Genomic DNA, 22,551 nt, shown 5'->3' on the forward strand with positions numbered 1-22,551 from the left:
GGCCACTCCAGAGTATTCATTTTGTGTTTCTTCAGCCATTCAGAGGTGGACTTGCTAGTGTGTTAATTTTACGCCAGACGTAATGGGATACACACCTTACAAAAAGTTCAACTTTTGTCTCATCAGTCCACAGAGTGTTTTCCTAAAAGTCTTGGGGATCATCAAGATGTTTTTTGGTAAAACCGAGATGAGCCTTTGTTCGTTTTGCTCAGCAGCGGTCTTTGTTTTGGAGCTCTGCCATGCCCAGTCTATTTCTTATGGTGGAGTCATGAACACTGACCTTAACGGAGGCCAAAGAGGCCTGCAATTCTTTCGATGTTGTTGTGGGCTCTTGTGACCTCTTGGATGACTTGTCAATGGCAAACACTTCTTCACACAGGGCCATGTAGTTTTGGATTTTGTTTTCCCTTAATAATAAAATCTTCATTTAAAAACTCCATATTGTGTTTACTTGTGTTATCTTTGATTAACATTTAAATTATTTTGATGATCTGAAACATTAAAGTGTGACAAACATGCAAAAATAAACATGCTTATATAAAGACATCACACTGTTTATATTTTTTGGATGTAAAGATTAAGTGAGTAGCTTAAAAGAAATAAAGAAATGGACAATTTTCTCATCAATATCTCTCAACCACTCCCAAATGTTTGTGTTTTTTTGTTTGTGCAGTACTGGTGGTCTAAAGATTTAATTGAGGATTTGATCTGATTGTAAAGATTTGCACAATGTCATCACAGCCATCATTTAATATAACACACATCGTGGTTTGCTGTATATGCTCTTTATGTAGCACAAGCAATGCACACTAGCTGGACGTGATAAACACACTGCAATAACTGAAATCAACAGAAGTCAGGCTGATGGTGAGGCAAAATGACATCTCTGAAAGTCTTATTTGTTTGGATAATTCACCCAAAAATGAAAGGTAACAATATTAATTTGCTGGTTTTTATCTTGTACTACTTGAACTTTTTGCAAAGGTCTCATTTCCATCGTGAAGATAACAAAGTGGGAGGTCCTGCTTCACCTTAGAGTCGTTTGTCTATCTGCAGGAAGCGGACTGTTATCTGCCGCGTCCATGCACAGATGACACATGAAACAGTTCCCAGATAGCAGCTGGGGTCTGAATGTTCAGTGGACATTGTAGATTACAATCCAACGTGGGAGAACAACAAAAAGAACATGAGTAAAAGAAGCTTGATTTAAACTGAAATGAGGTTTTCCTTTGCACTCCTGCATTACTCAGAATGCTAAAACAGAAGTTAGCAACAGAAATGTGACAAAACGTGCACAAAAATACAAGTGCCTCAAAATACAGTTCCCTATCTCTTTAAAATACTTTCTCTTTTCAACCAGTATAAAGTGCAGCACACATCCAGGCACAGATACGAGCACAGGCCTTGTTCTTCCTGTCCTGTGACCCAAAGCTGTTTTTCTAGTGAGGTTTAGTCAGGGACTGCTAGTCTTCACTGCAAGCTCTCCATCATTCTCCACTCGTTGGTTTCTGAACTCTCTTCTTTGGAAGCTCGTGGTATATTCGTCCAAAGTCCTGCCTCCAAGCAACGCTTCACGTGGTATTCTGCCACCTGTTATGAGCGAGAAAGACGATGTTAATAAATAACAGGAAAAGACGCTTGCAGAACACAAGATCAGTATGAGGAACAGGAAGTGAGCTGTATACAGAACAGCATAATGATCAAAAATGTTAATAGTACACACAAATTTTTTATTCTTTCACCATTTACTCACTCGTGTTGGTCCAAACCTGTATGAGTTTCTTTCTGGCATGCAAAACATTAGAAGAAACTTTGAAGAATTGTTATGCTGCTCTTTTCCATACAATGAAAGTCAATGGTTAAAAATCACATTTGAAATTTACATTTTATTTTTGTATTTTATAATGTAATTTATTCCTGTGATCAAAGCTGTATTTTCAGCATCATTACTCCAGTCTTCAGTGTCACATGACCCTTCAGAAATCATTCTAATATGCTGCTGATTTGCTGCTCCACAGTTGTGCTGCCTTAGATTTTCTTGTAACATTATAAAGATTGTACAGTCAATTTAATGCAAAAAAAGTATAAAATCTAAAAGAACAACATTTTTCTGACTCTTAACCTTTTAATGGCACTGTAAGAAGCTGTTTGGTCTACTTTTATGGTGCCTTTGTGTCATTTTGGAGCTTGAAAGTCCCTGGTCCCCATTCAGTTTTATTATATGGAAAGGAGCAGCATGAACATTCTTCAAAATATCTCAATTTGTTCTTCTATGGAAGAAAATGAGTCATACAGGGTTGGAACAACATGAGGGTGAATAAATGGCATAATGTTTTAATATTTGTGTGATCTATCCCGTAATAATCTGCACTATCACTCTCACGCAGATCTACAGGGCAGGAAGAGGGATTATAGGTCAGCCTGGATTCTGATGAAAGCAATGCTGTTGCAGATTAAAGCTATTATGCAATTCTTCCTGTGTCTCTTGGCTCTCATTCAGCTTTTCTGTGTTGGGTTCAGAGCGTGTGCTCTCTGTGGTGACAAGTGAAAGTGAATGAGGAATGTTTAAGAACCTGAAAAATGTGCTTAACCCCTAAAATAACCCTAAAACACACCATCATGTTTTGGTCAGACAATGCTGTATGCTTCCTAAAGCTGTAACCAAGAACCATTTATTATTCAAAAATTAATAAAAATAATTAATGCTGTCAAATGATTAATCTCATCCAAAATAAAATTGGACACAATATATGTTAAAATGTTTACATAATATATGTTAGTTTACTGTGTATATTTATTATGTATATATTTATACAAACACACACACATATACATATATATATATATATATATATATATGCATAAGAAAAATATGTTATGTTTATATATTAAACATATGTAAAATATAATAATATAAATATAAAAATGTATATACACGTAAATATTTTTAAAACATACAGAATGTGTGTGTATTAATATATAGATAATAAATAAACACAGTACACACAAATATTATGTGAACAAAAACTTATTTTGGATGCAATAATCGCGATTAATCATTTGACAGCACTAATGATAATAAAAGAAGACAAAGCAGAACCTGACTGAGAATGGTTGACAGGTTGTGATGTTTTACAGTGTTACCTGCGGGTTCATGCTGCTCAGCACGCTCTGAAGAATCTGCATATCCTGCATCTGGATGCATGTTTTCAGCTCCTGCAAAGTCAACATTTGACTCGTTTTAGATTTCGTGATAGCTACACTAGTATTGAAAAGAAAAGTATACTTTTATTCGGCAAGGACACACTGAATTGATCAAAAGTGACAGTAGAAACATTTTCATAATCGTAATATAAATACTATTTCAAGTAAATGCTGTTCTTTTTAAATTTTAAAGAAAAATATTCTGTTTTCAACATTTGATAATTTCTGAAATATTTCTTGAGCAGCAAATCTTTATATTTGAATCATTTCTGAAGGAACGTGTGACACTGAAGACTGCAGTAATGATGCTGAAAATTCACAAGAAAAAATTGCATTTTAAAATAGTATTACATGCTTTGGTTATTTGCTGACAGTTTGAAAAAAACAAAAACAAAAAACAAAAAAACATCTTGATTACAGCACATAAACAGATTCAATAACCTTTCGTACCGGTGGCAAAGACTCAAAAACCTCCTTGGGGTCGAGCTGACAGCCTGGCGGTGTGTTTTGGTGCACTGTATCCTTTGGGGTTTCTCCTTTTGATTTCATGGTATACTCTTTAACTCTCTGCAGAAAGTCGTTGAGTTCTGTGTGGAAGACGTCCAAGTATCCCTCCTGCCCGGCCTTAAAAAGAAGAGAAGAGCAAACCACATTAAAAATGATTTAAAATGCATTCAGTGCGAACATGAATGAGGTTTGGATGAATGTGTGAATATGAACTCATAGTCTATATTGCTTTGTTTCCTGGCCTCAGGCTGTCAGTGATGTCATGTCTCTCTCTAGTGGTCACTGACATCATTGCATAACACTGACACTCACTCAGACTGTCTACACTAAAAGCTGCATGTCTGATCCAAAATATTGTGAGATATTATTACAATGTAAGAGTTTCTCTATTTTAAACATTTGTAAAGTTTTCCTATCCTTTTATTTCTATGTTAATGTGTTAAAATGTAATTCATTCTTATGATAAAAGCTGAATTTTCAGCAACATTACTCGCATGTTTTCAGTGTCACATGACCGTTCAGAATTCATACTGACATGATGACCTGCTGCTCAAGAAACATTTATGATTATTACCAATTTTGAAAACAGCTGTGCTGCTTAATATTTCTGTGGAAATCGCAATACACTACCACTCAAAAGTTGAATAGTAAAATAGTAATAACGGTATGTTTTTGCATAAAAAAACTAAAATAAAAATACAATACATTTATTTTCATTAAACTGACATTAATAATGTTACAAAATAATTATATATCAATACAAAGAATCCTTACAATTCAAACTGGATCATTTTAGAGCTGTAAAGTATATAAAGAAATATTTGTTTTGAAATGCTTGAAATTCTCTCTCAAAAGGTTGTACAAACCCTGAAATGAATAATGTAATAACATTCAACTATTTCTGCAAAACATCATTACAGCTAGCATTAATACTTCTGGTTTTCTGCTGTACGTAAGCACTGTTTATAACAGAGAATTCTGTGCAGAACTTGAATGAATGATTCGAAGATCCAAAGACTATAGAATACCCAAGACGTGTCACTCGTATAGTTCTGAATGTGGAAAACTGCAACGCTCAATATGACCGCTCAATCGCAGGAAGCCCCGCCTTCTGAGCAAAAGAGCCAATCCCCAATTGCTGCATCACTGCAGCTGCCTGAAGTCCCGGTTACTATAGAAACAGTCAATGTTCTGAGATGTGCACCTAAGACTGAGAAACAAGCTTTTTTTTTTAAAGCTATTTGAGAAGAATTAACAACTTTATGATACAGTTGTTGTCAGATTTCATTGATGATTTCGAATATGAAATTTAATCGTAAGCTTGGTGACCATTTTTGGAGAATTTGATGTTTCCCCATTCAAAAAAGAGAGGAGCTGCACTTGTATGCCCGAGCGGTGTTTGAAAGATGGCAGCCGAGTGAGATGACTTGTCTTAAAGGGACCTTGTTAGATCTTGCAGCAGCCTTATTTATTGTGCTGTGAATTCAACACAGCCGTTGTTAACTGACAAGCTGCGCAAATCAACGGCTCTGTGTAGTAACAGCTGCTCTATGTGAAATCACACACCTGATGGAATTTACCGTTGATTACATAACCGGCTTTACTGACGAGATGCGCATTAATTATCGTATTTATTTATTGCGCACCCCTATATATTTTATATACTGTTTGAATATGGTACCAATTTTAATGTTCATGCAACTTTTTGAATAATCTTGAATCGGACTCAACCCTCTCCGAACTCGGTCGTGACTCGGACTAAAAAATATAACATGTACACTGTATTTTATTTACTTGATATCGGTTTAAAAAATATGATCAGTTATGGGTAAAAAGGCCACATATCACAGAATGTTTATTTTTTAGAGTCTTACCTCACACAAACTCTTTGTGGCTCTTACATACAAACTGAATAATAGATGATGTAACAGACGTTTTAAAAAGTTAATGTGTTAAGTTCATGAGACATCCTGACCTTGAGTCCTGCTGCCTCTGCACTAAAGTTACGCTAACATCTCACGTCACAAGAAAATCACCAATCATTGAACATGTCAATCATACATCAATTTAAATAAATATTAACATACACTAATGATCATTAAATATTTTGATTGGGACTCGAGTGGACTCGGGAATAAGTCAGATTCCTAGTATGTTCGAGTCCGAGTCAATACCGAGTCAAAATGCACACAAGTCATAGGTGTTATTGGCAAAGGACAAAAAAGCAGGAAACTTTACGGTGCACTTACCATGACGCGGCGACAGCCCCAACCAACCAACCCCCCCCCTCCAACCACACACACCTACAGTGACATAATTTATATAGTATAATAATAAATTAAAAATATTGTACTTGTTTTTTGTTTAAATGAATTTATAAATTAATTAAAAAGGGAAGAAAAAATTAAATACACATCTAAATTAAATGATTGAACAAAAAACAAATCATAAACGGAGTAATGTGGTACATATGCTTCAAAGACTGGGCAAAACAGGGATGAATTCCAAAAAATCTGTTTTTGCTGCTGACGTGCAGGAAAACTAGCCATTTATTGGGCATTTCTTGTTCTCATTTCTATGGTGTCCTTTACATCTATTAAAAATAACATCTTTATTTCCCTCTATATTGAAAGGTTTCTTTTCTTGTGTTTTTGTTCAGCCATTTTGTCAGTGCTTTATTATAGACTTCTATGATTGCTAATCCACAACAGATGAAGATTATTAGGTTGAACGTTAAGAATACGATTCCATAGGTTATATTTCAGCATGAATTTCGCGAGTGAACAGCGACTCTTTAGTAGCACGTAGAACGCGTTCATGTCAAGTAAAGTTTTTGGGAAAAGCGCATGGATTTGCGGAGAGCGTTTGTAATCTTGCACGTAGAGAGCGCTCTTCAGAGCGAAGATACATCGTTATCGGGAAACTCAACCCAGATCAGATTTAAGCATTCATTAAAGTGAATCGGTTCAAAGGAGTCATTAGTTCGCATATCGGACGTGTCATTAGTGGACAGATATGTTCATATGCTCCGCGCATATAACGTTACTCCCAAATATATTTTTAGGTCGCACAGATTAAATTTCAGGAGCATATGCGACAAAAATGTTGGCAATTTCGAGCCTTGTAGAAGCTGCTAAACTTTCTAGCTAGAAGTAAGCAATAACCAACATGGCGTTACTTTGCTAAGTTAGCCCAGAATCGTTTAACATTAATGTTATGGAAGCATGACAAAAGTCCCCCCCAACCCCCGCACTTTTTTTTTTTTTTGCATGATTTACGAGAGCATCATTTTCCGGATTTTTCCGGAAGAATCACACCCCTGACAAGTCCATGACAAGAACAAGACCATTAAAATACGGTCTCGAGACCGAGTCCAAGGCTCGAGTACTCAACACTGGACATGATCATGCGCATCTAGTCAGTAAATCTAGTTCGGTGATTACCGCTAAATCCCCATCACCTGCTTTCAAATGGAGAGGTATTTAAAAGTCAGAGCTGTAGATCATTGACAAGCTACGCAATATCGCGTATATTGTCAGTGTCAGTGATCTACGGCTGAACCAGATTTACTGACTAGATGCGCATGATCATATCATTAGATATATCACCCAGCCCTACTTGGGGACTTGTATCTGTACCTCCCTGGCTAAATAAGCCATGTACAGTAAGAGATGTGTAATGTATTGTCACCACTGGGAAAAGCACAGCAGAGTTTGAAGGTGATGTCAAAACTTACTTTAGCTTTCTGAAAGAACTGACGGAAACAGCCTCGTGGGTCCTGCTGAGTGTTGCGGGCCATTTCCAGAATAAACTGCATGACGACTGCCTGATGAGCCACCTGCTCCATTAATGCCTCTTTCTGCAGAAGATCCAGACAGTCAGGATATTCAGGACCTAGTAGTAGGTCGTGGAGGCACACACTAGTACATACTGCAGAAACAGTACAGCTTGTGTGCACTCACTTGCTCTGCCTGCAGACGGAAGCACCACAGGATCAGGTAATTGGCCGTTTCTTCACAGATGAGATGGTGGTACTCTGCTAGAAAGCGCTGACTATCATCCCACCTCCTCAACATACCTGTCCAGTCAGAACAGAGAGGACAACCTCCATTCAGATGAACAATCTCCATTAATAAACACACAAATCAAGCTCCGTGACTTACCAAAATGTTTCAAGAGTTCTTCATTACGCTGGATGAAGCTTATGTTCTTATCGTGATGGGATTCATAAGGCCAAGACTGTGAACTGTTTATGATACTCTAGGAAACAATGAGAAAAAAGGGCATATGTACACTTATAATATAATAAGTGAAACTGGACCACAAAACCAGTCATAAGGGTACATTTTTTTAAATTGAGATTTATGCATCATCTGAAGCTGATTAAAATAATTTACTAATAATTAAAACATTTACAGTGGGACATTTACAAAATATCTTCATGGAACATGATCTAACCTAATGATTTTTGGAATAAAATAATAATAATCTTGACCCATACAATGTATTTTTGGCTATTGCTATTTCACATATGTACATACACATATACATACATGGTACGGAAAGTATTCAGACCCCCTTAAATTTTCACTCTGTTATATTGCAGATATTTACTAAAATAATTCAAGTTCATTTTTTCCCTCATTAATGTACACACAGCACCCCATATTGACAGAAAAACAGAATTGTTGACATTTTTGCAGATTTATTAAAAAAGAAAAACTGAAATATCACATGGTCTTAAGTATTCAGACCCTTTGCTGTGACACTCATATATTTAACTCAGGTGCTGTCCATTTCTTCTGATCATCCTTGAGATGGTTCTACACCTTCATTTGAGTCCAGCTGTGTTTGATTATACTGATTGGACTTGATTATAAGATTATAAGATCTATATAAGACCTTCCAGCTCACAGTGCATATCAGAGCAAATGAGAATCATGAGGTCAAAGGAACTGCCTGAAAAGCTCAGAGACAGAATTGTGGCAAGGCACAGATCTGGCCAAGTTTACATGTCTGCTGCACTTAAGGTTCCTAAGAGCACAGTGGCCTCCATAATCCTTAAATGGAAGACGTTTGGGATGACCATAATCCTTCCTAGAGCTGGCCGTCTGGCCAAACTAAACTATCAGGGGAGAAGAGCCTTGGTGAGAGAGGTAAAGAAGAACCCAAAGATCACTGTGGCTGAGCTCCAGAGATGCAGTCGGAAGGTGGGAGAAAGTTGTTGAAAGTCAACCATCACTGCAGCCCTCCACCAGTCGGGGCTTTATGGCAGAGTGTCCCGACGGAAGCCTCTCCTCAGTGCAAGACACATGAAAGCCCCCATGGAGTTTGCTAAAAATCACCTGAAGGACTCTACTCAGATGAGACCAAGATAGAACTTTTTGGCCTCAATTCTAAGCGGTATGTGTGTAGAAAACCAGGCACTGCTCATCACCTGTCCAATACAGTCCCAACAGTGAAGCATGGTGGTGGCAGCATCATGCTGTGGGGGGGGGTTTCAGCTGCAGGGACAGGACGACTGGTTGCAATCGAGGGAAAGATGAATGTGGCCAAGTACAGGGATATCCTGGACGAAAACCTTCTCCAGAGTGCTCAGGACCTCAGACTGGGCCAAAGGTTCACCTTCCAACAAGACAATGACCCTAAGCACGCAGCTAAAATAATAAAGGAGTGGCTTCACAACAACTCCGTGACTGTTCTTGAATGGCCCAGCCAGGCCCCGAACTTAAACTCAATGGATCATCTCTGGAGAGACCTGAAAATGGCTGTCCACCAATGTTTACCACCCAACCTGATAGAACTGGAGAGGATCTGCAAGGAGGAATGGCAGAGGATCCCCAAATCCAGGTGTGAAAAATTTGTTGCATCTTTCCCAAAAAGACTCATGGCTGTATTGGATCAAAAGGTGCTTCTACTAAATATTGAGCAAAGGGTCTGAATACTTAAGACCATGTGATATTTTAGGTTTTCTTTTTTAATAAATGTCCAAAAATGTCAACAATTCTGTGTTTTTCTGTCAATATGAGGTGCTGTGTGTACATTAATGAGGAAAAAACTTAAATGGTTTTAGCAAATGGCTGCAATATAACAAAGTGTGAAAAATGTAAGGGGGTCTGAATACTTTCCATACCCACACTGTATAGAAAAATTCTAAATGTCTCAATTTACATGACATGATAAAAAGTACCCAAACTTTTGAATGGTAGTGTATATTTAGCTGTTCAAAAGAAAGTAACAAACATAAGTGTAAAGATATTCATTTTATTCATGTTAGCCCTGTTCCAAAACATACCATGCCTCTGAAGGGGAAATGGTGCTGTGTGTTTTATACTTTGACTCAGAGCTCAGTGCTGAGATCTCAATTCTCTAATAAGTACAAGAGATGAGATACCTTGTCAAACACATCTCGGCTGGCCCCTGGGCACAGAGTGGGGCTCCGTCCCAGCAAGCTCTCTTTATGTCTCCACTCCTGCTCGGTCTGCGAGAGCTCTGTGGAGGAGGCCAGGGCTCGAGCGCGCTCCTGCTCCACAGACTCAGAGCTGTGCAGCTCCAAACCACAGAGCTGATCCTGCGCCTCGGCCAGCTGCCACTGCGACACGATCGAGGCCTTCACACAGCGCTGCTGACTCAGGCACAGAGATGCCACGCTCTCCACACTGGGCTGTGATGGGACACAGAGAGATAACGCTCACTAAACCTCGAACAAACCATTACAGGCTGCATGGAAGAGTCATACGTTTATAAAGAACATCACTTCTGGTTTTGTAACCAGATTCAATCTTTAATGACAGTGACATTACAAATCTAGTTGCATTGAACTTGTAACCATCAGGGATGCTGATTTTCACGCTGTTCATGCAGTCAACTGATTAATCGCAATAAATGGATTCTAAAATAAAGATTTTTGTTTATATGTGTGTGCACTGTGTATGCTTGCGTATATATAAATACACATAAATACGGTATGTTTTTATTATATAATATGTATGTATTATTATTATGAATATAGTTTATATTTTATATACAGTCGTGGCCAAAAGTTTTGAGAATTACATAAATATTAGTTTTCAAAAAGTTTGCTGCTAAACTGCTTTTAGATCTTTGTTTCAGTTGTTTCTGTGATGTACTGAAATATAATTACAAGCACTTCATACGTTTCAAAGGCTTTTATCGACAATTACATGACATTTATGCAAAGATTCAGTATTTGCAGTGTTGGCCCTTCTTTTTCAGGACCTCTGCAATTCGACTGGGCATGCTCTCAATCAACTTCTGGGCCAAATCCTGACTGATAGCAACCCATTCTTTCATAATCACTTCTCGGAGTTTGTCAGAATTAGTGGGTTTTTGTTTGTCCACCCGTCTCTTGAGGATTGACCACAAATTCTCAATGGGATTAAGATCTGGGGAGTTTCCAGGTCATGGACCCAAAATTTCAACATTCTGGTCCCCGAGCCACTTAGTTATCACTTTTGCCTTATGGCACGGTGCTCCATCGTGCTGGAAAATGCATTGTTCTTCACCAAACTGTTGTTGGATTGTTGGAAGAAGTTGCTGTTGGAGGGTGTTTTGGTACCATTCTTTATTCATGGCTGTGTTTTTGGGCAGAATTGTGAGTGAGCCCACTCCCTTGGATGAGAAGCAACCCCACACATGAATGGTGTCAGGATGCTTGACTGTTGGCATTGACAGGACTGATGGTAGCGCTCACCTTTTCTTCTCCGAACAAGCCTTTTTCCAGATGCCCCAAACAATCGGAAAGGGGCTTCATCAGAGAATATGACTTTGCCCCAGTCCTCAGCAGTCCATTCACTATACTTTCTGCAGAAGATCAATCTGTCCCTGATGTTTTTTTTGGAGAGAAGTGGCTTCTTTGCTGCCCTTCTTGACACCAGGCCATCTTCCAGAAGTCTTGGCCTCACTGTGCGTGCAGATGCGCTCACACCTGCCTGCTGCCATTCCTGAGCAAGCTCTGCACTGGTGTCACTCCGATCCCGCAGCTGAATCCTCTTTAGGAGACGATCCTGGCGCTTGCTGGACTTTCTTGGACGCCCTGAAGCCTTCTTTACAAGAATTGAACCTCTTTCCTTGAAGTTCTTGATGATCCTATAAATTGTTGATTTAGGTGTGTAATGAATTAAACCTTAATAATCATCGGGAAGAAGGAGGCAGGAACCGGCGCACAATCAACGGAAAACTTTAATGATCAAAATAAACACAAAACAGCGCATCAGCCCCTCACGGACAACTGATGCACACAAAATAAAACCAAAATCTCAAATAAAGCCCAGGCCTGGTCCTCTCACGTCCTTCACTGTCGTCGCTCCAGTTTTATATCCTTCCATCTCCTCCGTGGGCCTCGAGACCGGCGGGTCGAACAGGTGTAGCTCATCTCCAATCACTCCACCGGCCGCGCTCCCACGTCCCTCGGCCCCGCCCCACTCGTCACAAGGTGCAGTCTTAGTAGCCACAATATCCTTGCCTGTGAAGTCATTTTTATGCAACGCAATGATGGCTGCGCGCGTTTCTTTGCAGGTCACCATGGTTAACAATGGAAGAACAATGATGTCAAGCATCACCCTCCTTTTAACATGTCAAGTCTGCCATTCTAACCCAATCAGCCTGACATAATGATCTCCAGCCTTGTGCTCGTCAACATTCTCACCTGAGTTAACAAGACGATTACTGAAATGATCTCAGCAGGTCCTTTAATGACAGCAATGAAATGCAGTGGAAAGGTTTTTTGGGATTAAGTTAATTTTCATGGCAAAGAAGGACTATGCAATTCATCTGATCACTCTTCATAACATTCTGGAGTATATTCAAATTGCTTTTATAAAAACTTAAGCAGCAACTTTTCCAATTTCCAATATTTATGTAATTCTCAAAACTTTTGGCCACGACTGTACAATCACAGTTATATTAAAAACTGTTCTTGTTCTTCCAAGCCTTTCAATGGAGTAAGCAGGTGTTTGTTGTCAACAGTTCAGAAGACGTGAAATAAAGTGTGCGCATCTGTAATAAAACATCCCTAACAAGGCTCCGGGGGGTAAATAAAGGCCCATGTAGCGAATCCATGCATTTTTGTAAGATAAATATCCATATCTCAAACGTAATAAACACTTTTTTCTCACTTCTGCTGAAGATGGCTTGGAAGAGCAAGGACTGTTTTTATTATAACTTTGATTGATTATTCTGAAAAAGTAAGTCACACACCTACAGTAGGATGCTTCGAGAGTGAGAAGAAGATGGACGTATTTCATTCTCGGGTCAACTAACCCTTTAAAGAGGACGAACTGAGCATTATATTATTACATGTTAGTTATATTTATTTTACAAATATAAATGACATAGGCCTATTTTGTTTTTAATACATTCAATTTTTATCATTTACATTGAGTTAACTAATTTATGTTGAATACTCTGTCTTTTTTTGCATTTATATAGCCTATATATATATATATATATATATATACACACACACACACACACGCGTTATTTTAGCACAATACATCTACAAAAGTGATTTTCTCTCTCTCTCTCTCTATAGATGTGTAAATAAAGTGCCCACTTTAATGTTTCAAATAAAATGTCAAAATATGTTTCAAGATCAAACACAACCTCATATTGATTTAAAGCGCAAGCACAAGGCATTGAGGTGTGATTGAAGCGCTCGTGAACTTTGTGAGTACCTCTTGTGGGTGTGCGCGGGGCATGGTTTCCTTTCGGTCCGGTTCAGCTTGAAACACGCCGCCTCTAAACCACTCCATCTCCGCGGACGTCTTCTGCTGTTTATATCGCTCACGACCCGACAAACACCCACAGTCCTCTAGTATGTAAGCCAGCAGAGAGAGTTATTTTCAGGTTATAACATCAGCAGTCCTCTCTGCACCTCTTTTTAGCTCCTTATGACAACTTCCGTGTCACGTGATGTTAGACGCTGCTCACATGAAACGTTATATTTTTTATATTAAATTAGATTTGTTTGGCCATTTTGAGCATATTTGGAGCAATAAACATTTAGAACAAAAACTATAAATAAATAAATATATATATTATTTTTATATGCTTTCGTAATTGGTTATTATTATTATTATATTATTACATTTAAAGTCTTAACATCATTATACTTTGAAACATTTCAGGACTTAATACATAAATAAAGGTAAGAAAATAATTAAAGTTTAAGTTAAAGTAAACTTTACATTTAAAAAGTTAAAATCCACTTTAGGATTTACTAACGTTACTCCACATGAATCAAATACAATTTTGCATTGTGGTTTAACTATATAGCATTTTGTTTTTATGATTACAGTAACCCACATCAAAAGAAAATCAGCAGCCTATAATAGTCTAATAATATTTTTTAACTGCGTTACTTGACAAAATTGTTTTTGAAAACGAATGGATGTTTAAACCGTTCACTCCTCAATAGATGGCGCCCGTTCTGCGATTGATTTGTCATTTCATCACACAAGACTCGTTGCGTCCCTTAAAAATAAAACTATTACTGTCGCGCATTTAATTTGAGGTCGCACAATCATTGCATGCTGACAGTCGTTTTGCCTCTGCATTAAATAAAGCATTTCCAGCGAACTCGCAAGAATATTCACGTGTCACAGTGGTACATGTCTATAATAAACATTCCCCGAGTTTAACGGTTCCGCCCCGATATATGGACAGATTATTCCAACATACGTCGCCTGACATCAACGTTATTTAGGTAAGTTGAATAGTTGTAATTAACATTGACTCAGTCAAAACATATAAATATAATCGTTTTGTTTTTAACACGAGTAGTTGTCATCGAGCTGATGTCTCGTGGAAAGCACACTCGTGTTTTTATGCTCGCACACGTTGACATTAGCCGCTTCACTGATGATATTCATGTATTATGAGTTGCAACGTGAGTGAAAAACGTGAACAAATTTCATTTTTAAGGGAATGTTGAATGTTCTCGTTTCAAAATGTAGAAATTAAGTTACGTCTTTTTGATCGACGTTTTAAAGTTTATGTGGAAGTGAAAGATTTTAATTAGTTATTTTGTATATTTATTCAGAATGTGTTGGAACTGTCCTGTTTAATGGCATTGATATCGTATAATAAATACCAAGCCATGCATTTGGTTAAAAGTGTCATTATGTGAAGAGGTGTGAGTGTAAATGAGTAGTAACGGAAATCACGGCGGTGTGTGTAACGTTATCTTAGCGCGTCCTGATGCGGAACTGCTCGCGTGCCTCTATTGTCTGCGTCCTGCGTCCCTCACGCGCTCTCTGAACAACACAAGCGCGAGCTAACGCCAATCGAGCGAAGCGTCCCGCTGCTGATGACAGACACACACACACACACACACATATACACACTTTTGATTGGTTTCATTTGGATCTGAAAGAAGTTACAAAGAAAACAAGATCCAAATACTCTGGGAAGGGTCTTTGGCAAGCTGACAGATCTACAGTTCATGGCTAACATACTTGTACAGGTTCATCCATTTATAATGCTCAACACATTAAGCATAAACAAAAAATCTCCGTCTCCATATTTGCATGCTCCCTATGGTGACTGAAACAGAGCAGAATTTTTGCAAGCCTTTTTGCTTCCTTTTTTTGCAGCCACCCCCCGCCAGCTGCATCCCCCTGATCACATTCTTATGGACATGGCCTAAACTTCCAAAGACCAGAATTATTAATTTACAGTTGTATACAAGTTGGTGAATGAGATCTACCACTGGTTGATATTTCAGAGAGTTTCAATAGTAGCAAGTGTCCATATACAGGTCAAAACAGCGGCCCACCTCAAAGATACATACAGATTTCATAACCTTCATACAATTAAAGCTGCAAGCAGCGATGAACGGGCCCTCGCACCCGGGCTCACCGCCAGCGGGTGGCTTTAGTAAAACAGCCAACAGCGAGAAATATGCTCTTAAAGTGGTAAATATAAAAGGAATATGTCAAAGTCATTTATATGAGGAAATCTTCCTGCTGCCAGCTGGTGGCGCTATGACTTTAACTGGATTTTGGCATGTAGATTTCTTCAGTCCAGCACTTTTATCAACCATATGAAATTTGGTGGAGATTGAACATGGTATGTTTGAGTTAATATAAAGTATTACATGTCCTATTGTGAACAGGTGGCGCTATGGTTATAACTGAATACTGGCTTTTTAGCTGTCTTTAGGCCGTGACTCTTTCCAAATATTTGAAGTTTGGTGCAGATTGGACATTGTAAGTTTAAGTTAGTGTAAAACAAGCCATTTCTTGTTGCCAGCAGTTGGCGATATGATTATAGTGGAATATAGGCATTCGAATGTGTTCAGGCCAGGACTCTTATGAAACATGTTAAGTTTGCAGAAGGTCGGATATTTTATGCCTGAGTTACAACTTCTATTCCTATGGCGAGACATCAAATCAAAAACCAACTTTGGTGTTGATCTGAATAAATCTCTTGGAGGAGCTAGTTAAAGTACAACCCCTGAAAATGGCGAAACCAAACAAATTTTGCAGAGAAAATCCAAAATAACTGACTTCCTGTTGGGATTCGGATTTCGTACCAAGACACTTTTTCGTAGAAATTGGTGTGTTACATGCGTGTACCGATTTTTGTACATGTATGTGAAATGTATTGAAAGTATATAGGTGGCTCTGTTGAGCCATTTTGCCACAAGCGATGGTAAATTGGCCTTCAGATGTGTTCAGGCCAGGACTCTTATCACACATGTGAAGTTTGTGGAAGATTGGACATTTTATGCCTGAGTTAAATTAAAATTAAAATTAAATTAGTTGTAATGAGTTATAACATCTTTTATTCCCATGGCGAGACATCGAAATTTGTCACGGTTCCATGGACACGCCCTTTAACAAAAACTCAAGATTAAGATTTAGACTGAAAATGGCGAAAACAACACAAATTTTGCAGAGAAAATTCAAAATAACTGACTTCCTGTTTGAAACTGTTGGAAACTGATATTTTTTTTCCTGGGTTATTTTATGAATCAAAAGTTAAAAAGAACAGTGTTTATTTAAAATTATAATCGTTTCTAACAATATGAGTCTTTACTATCACTACATCCTTGATGAATAAAAGTAGTATTCATTACTTTCAAAGTCATTTACTGACTCAACTTTTGAACAGTAGTGTATATAGTAATACAAGATTTCCATTTTGAATAAGTGCAGTTTTTTTATTTCATATTCATAAAAGAAAAGAGGTAAAAGAAGAAACAACATGAAGCAGGAGCATCATGATCTGAAGACTGGAGGAATGATGCTGAAGATTCAGCTGTGATCACAGACAGGAATAAATTACATTTTAATATATTACAATATAAACTATTCTTTTAAATTGCAATAAAATTTCACAAAATAACAGGGTTTTCTGTATTTTTTTTTAATCTAATACAGCCTCGATGAGCACAAGAAACTTCGGTAAAAAATATAAAAAATCTTACTGATCTACTGATAGAAGTTTTACAAAGAAAACACCCAGTAAATACCCATAGTTCAGTGCTCAGTCAGAGCAGGATGTGATGTTGTGTGTCCAGTAGATGTCAGTGAAGCCCAGAGGAGAGGAGCGAGAGAGGAACAGTCCAGATGTTCCCACAGGGAGGGAGACGTGTCATGAAGACTCACATGTCGAGGAACATTAAGAGCAGCTGCCAATCTGCATTTTTGGGGATTGCTACATGGGGGAAAGAACCTCATTTTAATTTTACACTCATCTGTTTGAGGTCATCTAGCGAGTCGTGCTGTAACTTCCCGGCCTGAGAGGCTTTCTGAGAGAGTGTTTCAGTTATAAACCGTGATGAATGTTATTAAAATCCACCGACTGAAGAATTGTGCAACGTTAGACATGTTCGAGTCTCTGAAGCGTGTTGTAGCCTGTTATGTAGATCTGTGTTGAGAATCAGTTTTTCCATGTATTTTACAATGCTTTGGTTGTTTGGTGCAGGGTGTTGAAGCGTGGAGTCCAGACAGCGCCACCTGGTGTACAAGAATGAGCCTGCAAGGACAATCCAAAGGTACTCGAACACTAATTCGACTCTTAGATACTCTTTATTAAACATTGGACTAATGCTAGCATGATTATTACACATGCAACAGCAAATCTATCCGTACCATTAATTGGTTAGTGGCTGTTATCATATTTTAAAAATATATTAATTCATGCTACTGTTCACAGTTTTGGGACTGGGTAAGATTTTTTTTTTATTATGAAATGTATACTTTTATTCTGCGAGGTCACAAAAACTTTATCATAACAGACAGTAAAGACATTTATAATGTATATATTTCCATTTTAAATGCTGTTCTTTTGAACTTTAAAGTAATCAGAGAATGGAAGAAAAAGTAATTATGACTTTTCACAAAAAATATGAAGCAGCACAACTGTTTTCAACATTGATAATAATCAGAAATGTTTCTTGAACATCAAATCAGCATAATATTATGATTTCTGAAGGATCACGTGACACTGAAGACTGGAGTCACTCTGAAATTTCAGCTTTGATCATAGGAATGCATTACATTTGAAGTATATTCAAATAGAAAACATTTTTTAAAATTAATAATAGGACTATTTCAAGTTATTACAGTTTTTAATATACTTTTAATCAAATAAATGAAGCCTTTTTAACATTTTTTACATTTAATTGTGGAAATTTACTGCACATTATAATGTGGTTGTGACTCTTAAATCCACTTGTTGCATCTAAAATAATTAATGATATTTGTTTCTATTGTTATTATTTAGAGTTTTGTAATTTAAACAATATAGAAATTTAATAAATATTGTCTATTTATCAGTTGATGTCGTAAGGATTTTTTTTTTTTTTATCTATCAGTATCTCCCATAAACTGAATATTTGTGCATCCCTACGTCAGAATTGACCCATTTTACTTTCTTTATAAATGATCCTAGTCTTATTGTGAACGATTATTGGTGCACGATATTTCATAATAAAAGCTTTTGTTAAAATACCTAATTTGCTTCATTTCCTTTTCGGCTCACATATTTTTTTAACCACTCATCATATCAAGACTTTATTTTCCTATCTGATTGAATCCTGATGAATGAAGGGACTGCTGAACACAAAAGCAATGACCTTTAGCATTGGCTCAGCAAAGTCAACCTCATCACGGCCAATTTTGCACATTCAAAAAATGTAATAATCCACTCGATTAAAGAGTTGCAGTGCAGTTTCTGCCTGTTTCTCGGGTCGTTCGCTCCACGAGTGGAAGCAATACATGATATAGACTTCTGTGAGTGCATACCTGTCTCCTTCAACAACAATCTCACTTTTCGAACTTCCCATTGACTAGCTGCATAGTCTACATTCCTCAATGTCCTTCCGCCCCACTTTCCTCCCATGCCTGGAGAAGAATGAGGTTAGGGTGGAGTAGAGACAAAGACCAGAGAATTTAATGTGTTTGTGTGTCATCGCACTTATATGTGTGCGCCGAGCCACCACACCAATCACAGAAAGTTTGCTTATGGGAAAAGACTATCCTAAATAATGTTTAAGCTCATGAAGGAAGCGTTCCGGGCAAATCCGATGATCTCCGTGCAGCCTGATGGGACGAGGGGGTGGGCCCTTTGCACCACTTTCCCAGGCTGTCGGTCAGGAGGGCTGGATTTTTTACACCGTAACCACCTTGTTACTCTTTCCGGGGGAAATCCGAGACAAACATCAAGAAGTTGGAGGGGGGGACAGGAAAACTGACCCTGGGAAGAAGGAGAGGCTAGGAGAAGAAAGGTGTTGGCCACACAGCATGAGAGAGGCTGTTGCTTTCAGGGCTCCTCAAAGGAGCGTATACCTCCCCTCCGTTACCCCATTGTCACCGGCCCGTCCTGTCTCGCCCCCGTCTTCCTCCTCAAAAAATGGCTCGTCTTGTCAGAGTTTTGTGGTCTGGAATCACTGCCCAAAATACAAAGGCCCAACACCTCACACACAACAATAGACTCCTCCTTTCTTTCCCTGTTACGCATATTAAATGTTAATTTTCAGGCTCTTTTTGCTCAATTCAAATGCGGTGTGAAGTATCCACATGTAACAATGGCTGACTGGGGAAAAAGAGTCAAGGGGTGCATTACAATGGAAGTAAAATAGTTAAGCCTGTATCCTGGATTTTAAAGGATAAATTGGTAAAGCCCTAGAGTGGCAGGAAAAGTGAATACAAAAACAAAACATTCATGCATTCCTGGCCTTATTAATGATTCATTGGTGCATTTTACAAAAGAAGAAAAGAAATAGTGTTTGCAACCGTTATCAAAATGTAATGCCTTTCTTTTTCAGCTGTCATTACTGATTTTTCATCCAGTTTTCTACAACTATATAGAAACCATTTTTATGGTCAAACCAGTGAGGTTTTACTCGTTGAAATAAGTTCATTTTAAAGAAAGTTGAGTTGACAAGTTGACAACATTGAGTTGTGGTGCTTATGTGGGAAAAACCAGTTTGATCCAGCCTGCAACAACTGCTGTTACAATGTTGTTTGCAATCTTGCATCAATGTAATGACCAGAGACCATTTTTTACCATCAAATCAGGATTTATCTGTTGAATATTCTGAAATATGCCAGAATGCAGAAATAAAATGCACTGTGGCTCAGAATGCAGTTCACATGGAATTTAATTATTTTTAGCATCAAAATGATTTGCAGAAGTAATGTAAGTTTAAAATCATTTTTTCATCTGCTTAAGTGGTTAAAAGAGGTATTCCTGTCTAAAACTCAAACCATTGGCTGAGCCAACCTTATTACATAATAATAAATATATATCTTGGTTATATATGTTGTATAAAGAAATGAGTTCACACTGGAAAAGAAAAGAAAAGCCAACACTTGAAAAATCATTAAACTGTCAGCAGTCCACGTGCTCTTGACACTTTGAGCTGTGGTGCTCATGTGGGGAGAACAAGTTTGAGTCTAGCCTGCAACAAGTCTTGTTACGAAGTTTACATCATCGCCTTCCCTCCAACTACCTGTCAAATAGAGACCATTTTTATGAATATTCATAATTTTCTGATCAGGCTTTACTTGTTGAATATTCTGAAACATATCAAATGGGTTGCAATTGTGAATTTGTTTGTTTGTAATTTGTTACACTTTTATGCCAGAGAGATCTGCAGAAATAATGTTGATTTTCAAACTTTTCCTCTTCTGCCATTAGTCCTGCCCCAAACTCACACCATTGGTTGAGCCAGTGTTTCAAAACAATGTCATTTGCAATTTCAAGTAAAGTAATTTGGTTCATTTTTGCTGAAATGATGTATGCCTTCAAACAGTCCCCCATCTGTCAAACAGGCAGTCCCACTCCCATGAGCCTTTAAGTTACACATTAAAATATATCTTGATAAAAACCGATTTGAATTGGAAAAGGATTGAGAATAATGAGCTATGGCATTTTGAGCTGTGGTGCTGATATGGGAAAAAACAGTTTGAGCCCGGCCTGCAATGCTTTGATAAAAAGGTCTAAAGTTGCAAAATGCAGTCAGCGTGAGAATTTGTGAGGTGGAGTGAAAACAGGCTGCGTGTGACTGTGTGTAACCCTGCTGTCATGTGTGCTGCCCCAGGTGTTGACCTGCCTGCCCTGCAGGAGCACCTCTGCGGCCTGTGGAGCAGGAAAGAGCAGGAGCAGGTGAGAAACAGATGTGATTGTACTCGAGCGGAGCGTGTGAGCGTCTCATTAGAGGCGAGACGGTCGTGATAAGATCACATGAGAGAGAGGCTTATTCAAGCACTTTCTCAAAATCCCTGTACTCCTCCCCCAATTTCTTTAGGACATACTCAATACTTTTCAAAGACCCCTACATTTCAGATGTGCCCCACGCTCCAGGTTGCCGTTGCTTCTTCAGACCTTATGAGGATATCTTAGACTTTAAATGTAATACTCAGAGTTGTAACTGCATTGAATTAAAATAATGATTGCAAGTTGAGTTCTGTCATTTGAATTTATGGTATAACGTCTAGAATCACAGAAAATAATTTTAACTTGTCCCCCCAGTTCATTGGAATAGTTTTTTTTTTTTAAAGGGACATGTTAAAATGTTCTAGTTTAAATAGTCAATCCTCCGGTTGCACAGACAAGGCTTAAGGCTAGTCCCAGACTAAAATGCATGTTTGAGCTGTCTCAACTGAAAATATCTTTCTCTGACATATCTTAAAATACATTTTGCACATATGTGACATATCTTAAAATACATTTTGCACATATGTGACATTTCTTCTAAGGCATTTTTATAAAAGTTGCTTAAATACCTTAGTTTAACTAAATATTTGAATAATATTATGACAACATAATTGTTGATTGAGTTGAGTTGTAGTTTTCTTAAGAGATAAATGCAGAATACAGAATATAAAGTAATATGTAAAATTTAAGTATTTTAAATGTGTTTATATTTGTATTAATCAATGCATATTTTATTATCTTATTGTATTTTATTTTTCAGCTGCGGCAGTGTTTAGCGAGCAGTTTCTCGCAGATGCAGGAGCCCTTGGCTGGTCTGCTGGACGTCCTGCAGGGCTACTTTAGCGTCCAGAAGGGCAAGACCAGCACCCTGCACCAGTTCATTCTCACAGAGTTCATGCGCTGGAGGACCAATAATCCCCAGGCCAGTCTGAATGGCCTGAGGGAAGAAGAGCGACTGCGTTTGCAGAAGAGAGCCCTGGGGCTCCTCACAGACTCTCATCCCGGCTACATGGACGCCCTGCTGGAGATTTATCAGCTGAGCTCACTGAAAACGCCACTGCTGCTGGAACATGTGGACTTCCTGCATGACTGCTGCTGCTTCAAAGAGGTGTCATCACCAGCTGAGGGACACTTTGACAATATGATCAA

At 38.1% G+C, this 22,551-nt stretch overlaps 2 protein-coding genes across 2 annotated transcripts in view; one reads left to right on the top strand and one right to left on the bottom strand.

Moving 5' to 3' along the window:
* Nucleotides 1–1,319: 1,319 nt before the first annotated feature.
* LOC132127569 (hsp90 co-chaperone Cdc37-like 1) lies at nucleotides 1,320–13,646 on the bottom strand. The gene is made up of 8 exons (XM_059539489.1): nucleotides 13,407–13,646; nucleotides 10,106–10,375; nucleotides 7,875–7,971; nucleotides 7,674–7,789; nucleotides 7,448–7,570; nucleotides 3,655–3,828; nucleotides 3,145–3,216; nucleotides 1,320–1,590 (listed from the first exon to the last, which is right to left on the bottom strand). The coding sequence occupies exons 1-8, from the start codon at nucleotides 13,482–13,484 to the stop codon at nucleotides 1,471–1,473; spliced, it is 1,050 nt and encodes a 349-aa protein (XP_059395472.1). The 5' UTR covers nucleotides 13,485–13,646; the 3' UTR covers nucleotides 1,320–1,470.
* Nucleotides 13,647–14,356: 710 nt separating this feature from the next.
* The window catches only part of LOC132127338 (exonuclease mut-7 homolog), a 55,258-nt gene continuing 47,063 nt past the window's right edge, over nucleotides 14,357–22,551 (top strand). The window contains exons 1-4 of the mRNA XM_059539152.1: nucleotides 14,357–14,437; nucleotides 17,665–17,734; nucleotides 21,287–21,351; nucleotides 22,163–22,510. Of these exons, the coding sequence (XP_059395135.1) occupies nucleotides 17,710–17,734; nucleotides 21,287–21,351; nucleotides 22,163–22,510 (438 nt within the window). The 5' untranslated portion in view covers nucleotides 14,357–14,437; nucleotides 17,665–17,709. The remainder of the gene's footprint in view (nucleotides 14,438–17,664; nucleotides 17,735–21,286; nucleotides 21,352–22,162; nucleotides 22,511–22,551) is intronic.

The sequence above is a fragment of the Carassius carassius genome, chromosome 45 (assembly GCF_963082965.1).
Source record: "Carassius carassius chromosome 45, fCarCar2.1, whole genome shotgun sequence".
NCBI classification, from domain to species: Eukaryota; Metazoa; Chordata; class Actinopteri; order Cypriniformes; family Cyprinidae; genus Carassius; species Carassius carassius.

Coding starts and splice junctions, on each gene's coding strand:
- LOC132127569 (XM_059539489.1), bottom strand. CDS start 13,484: ATGGAGTGGTTTAGAGGCGGCGTGTTTCAAGCTGAACCGGACCGAAAG. Junction 7,972..10,105: donor GCCGAGATGTGTTTGACAAG/GTATCTCATCTC, acceptor ATTGTTTCCTAG/AGTATCATAAACAGTTCACA. Junction 7,790..7,874: donor AGAACTCTTGAAACATTTTG/GTAAGTCACGGA, acceptor CTGACTGGACAG/GTATGTTGAGGAGGTGGGAT.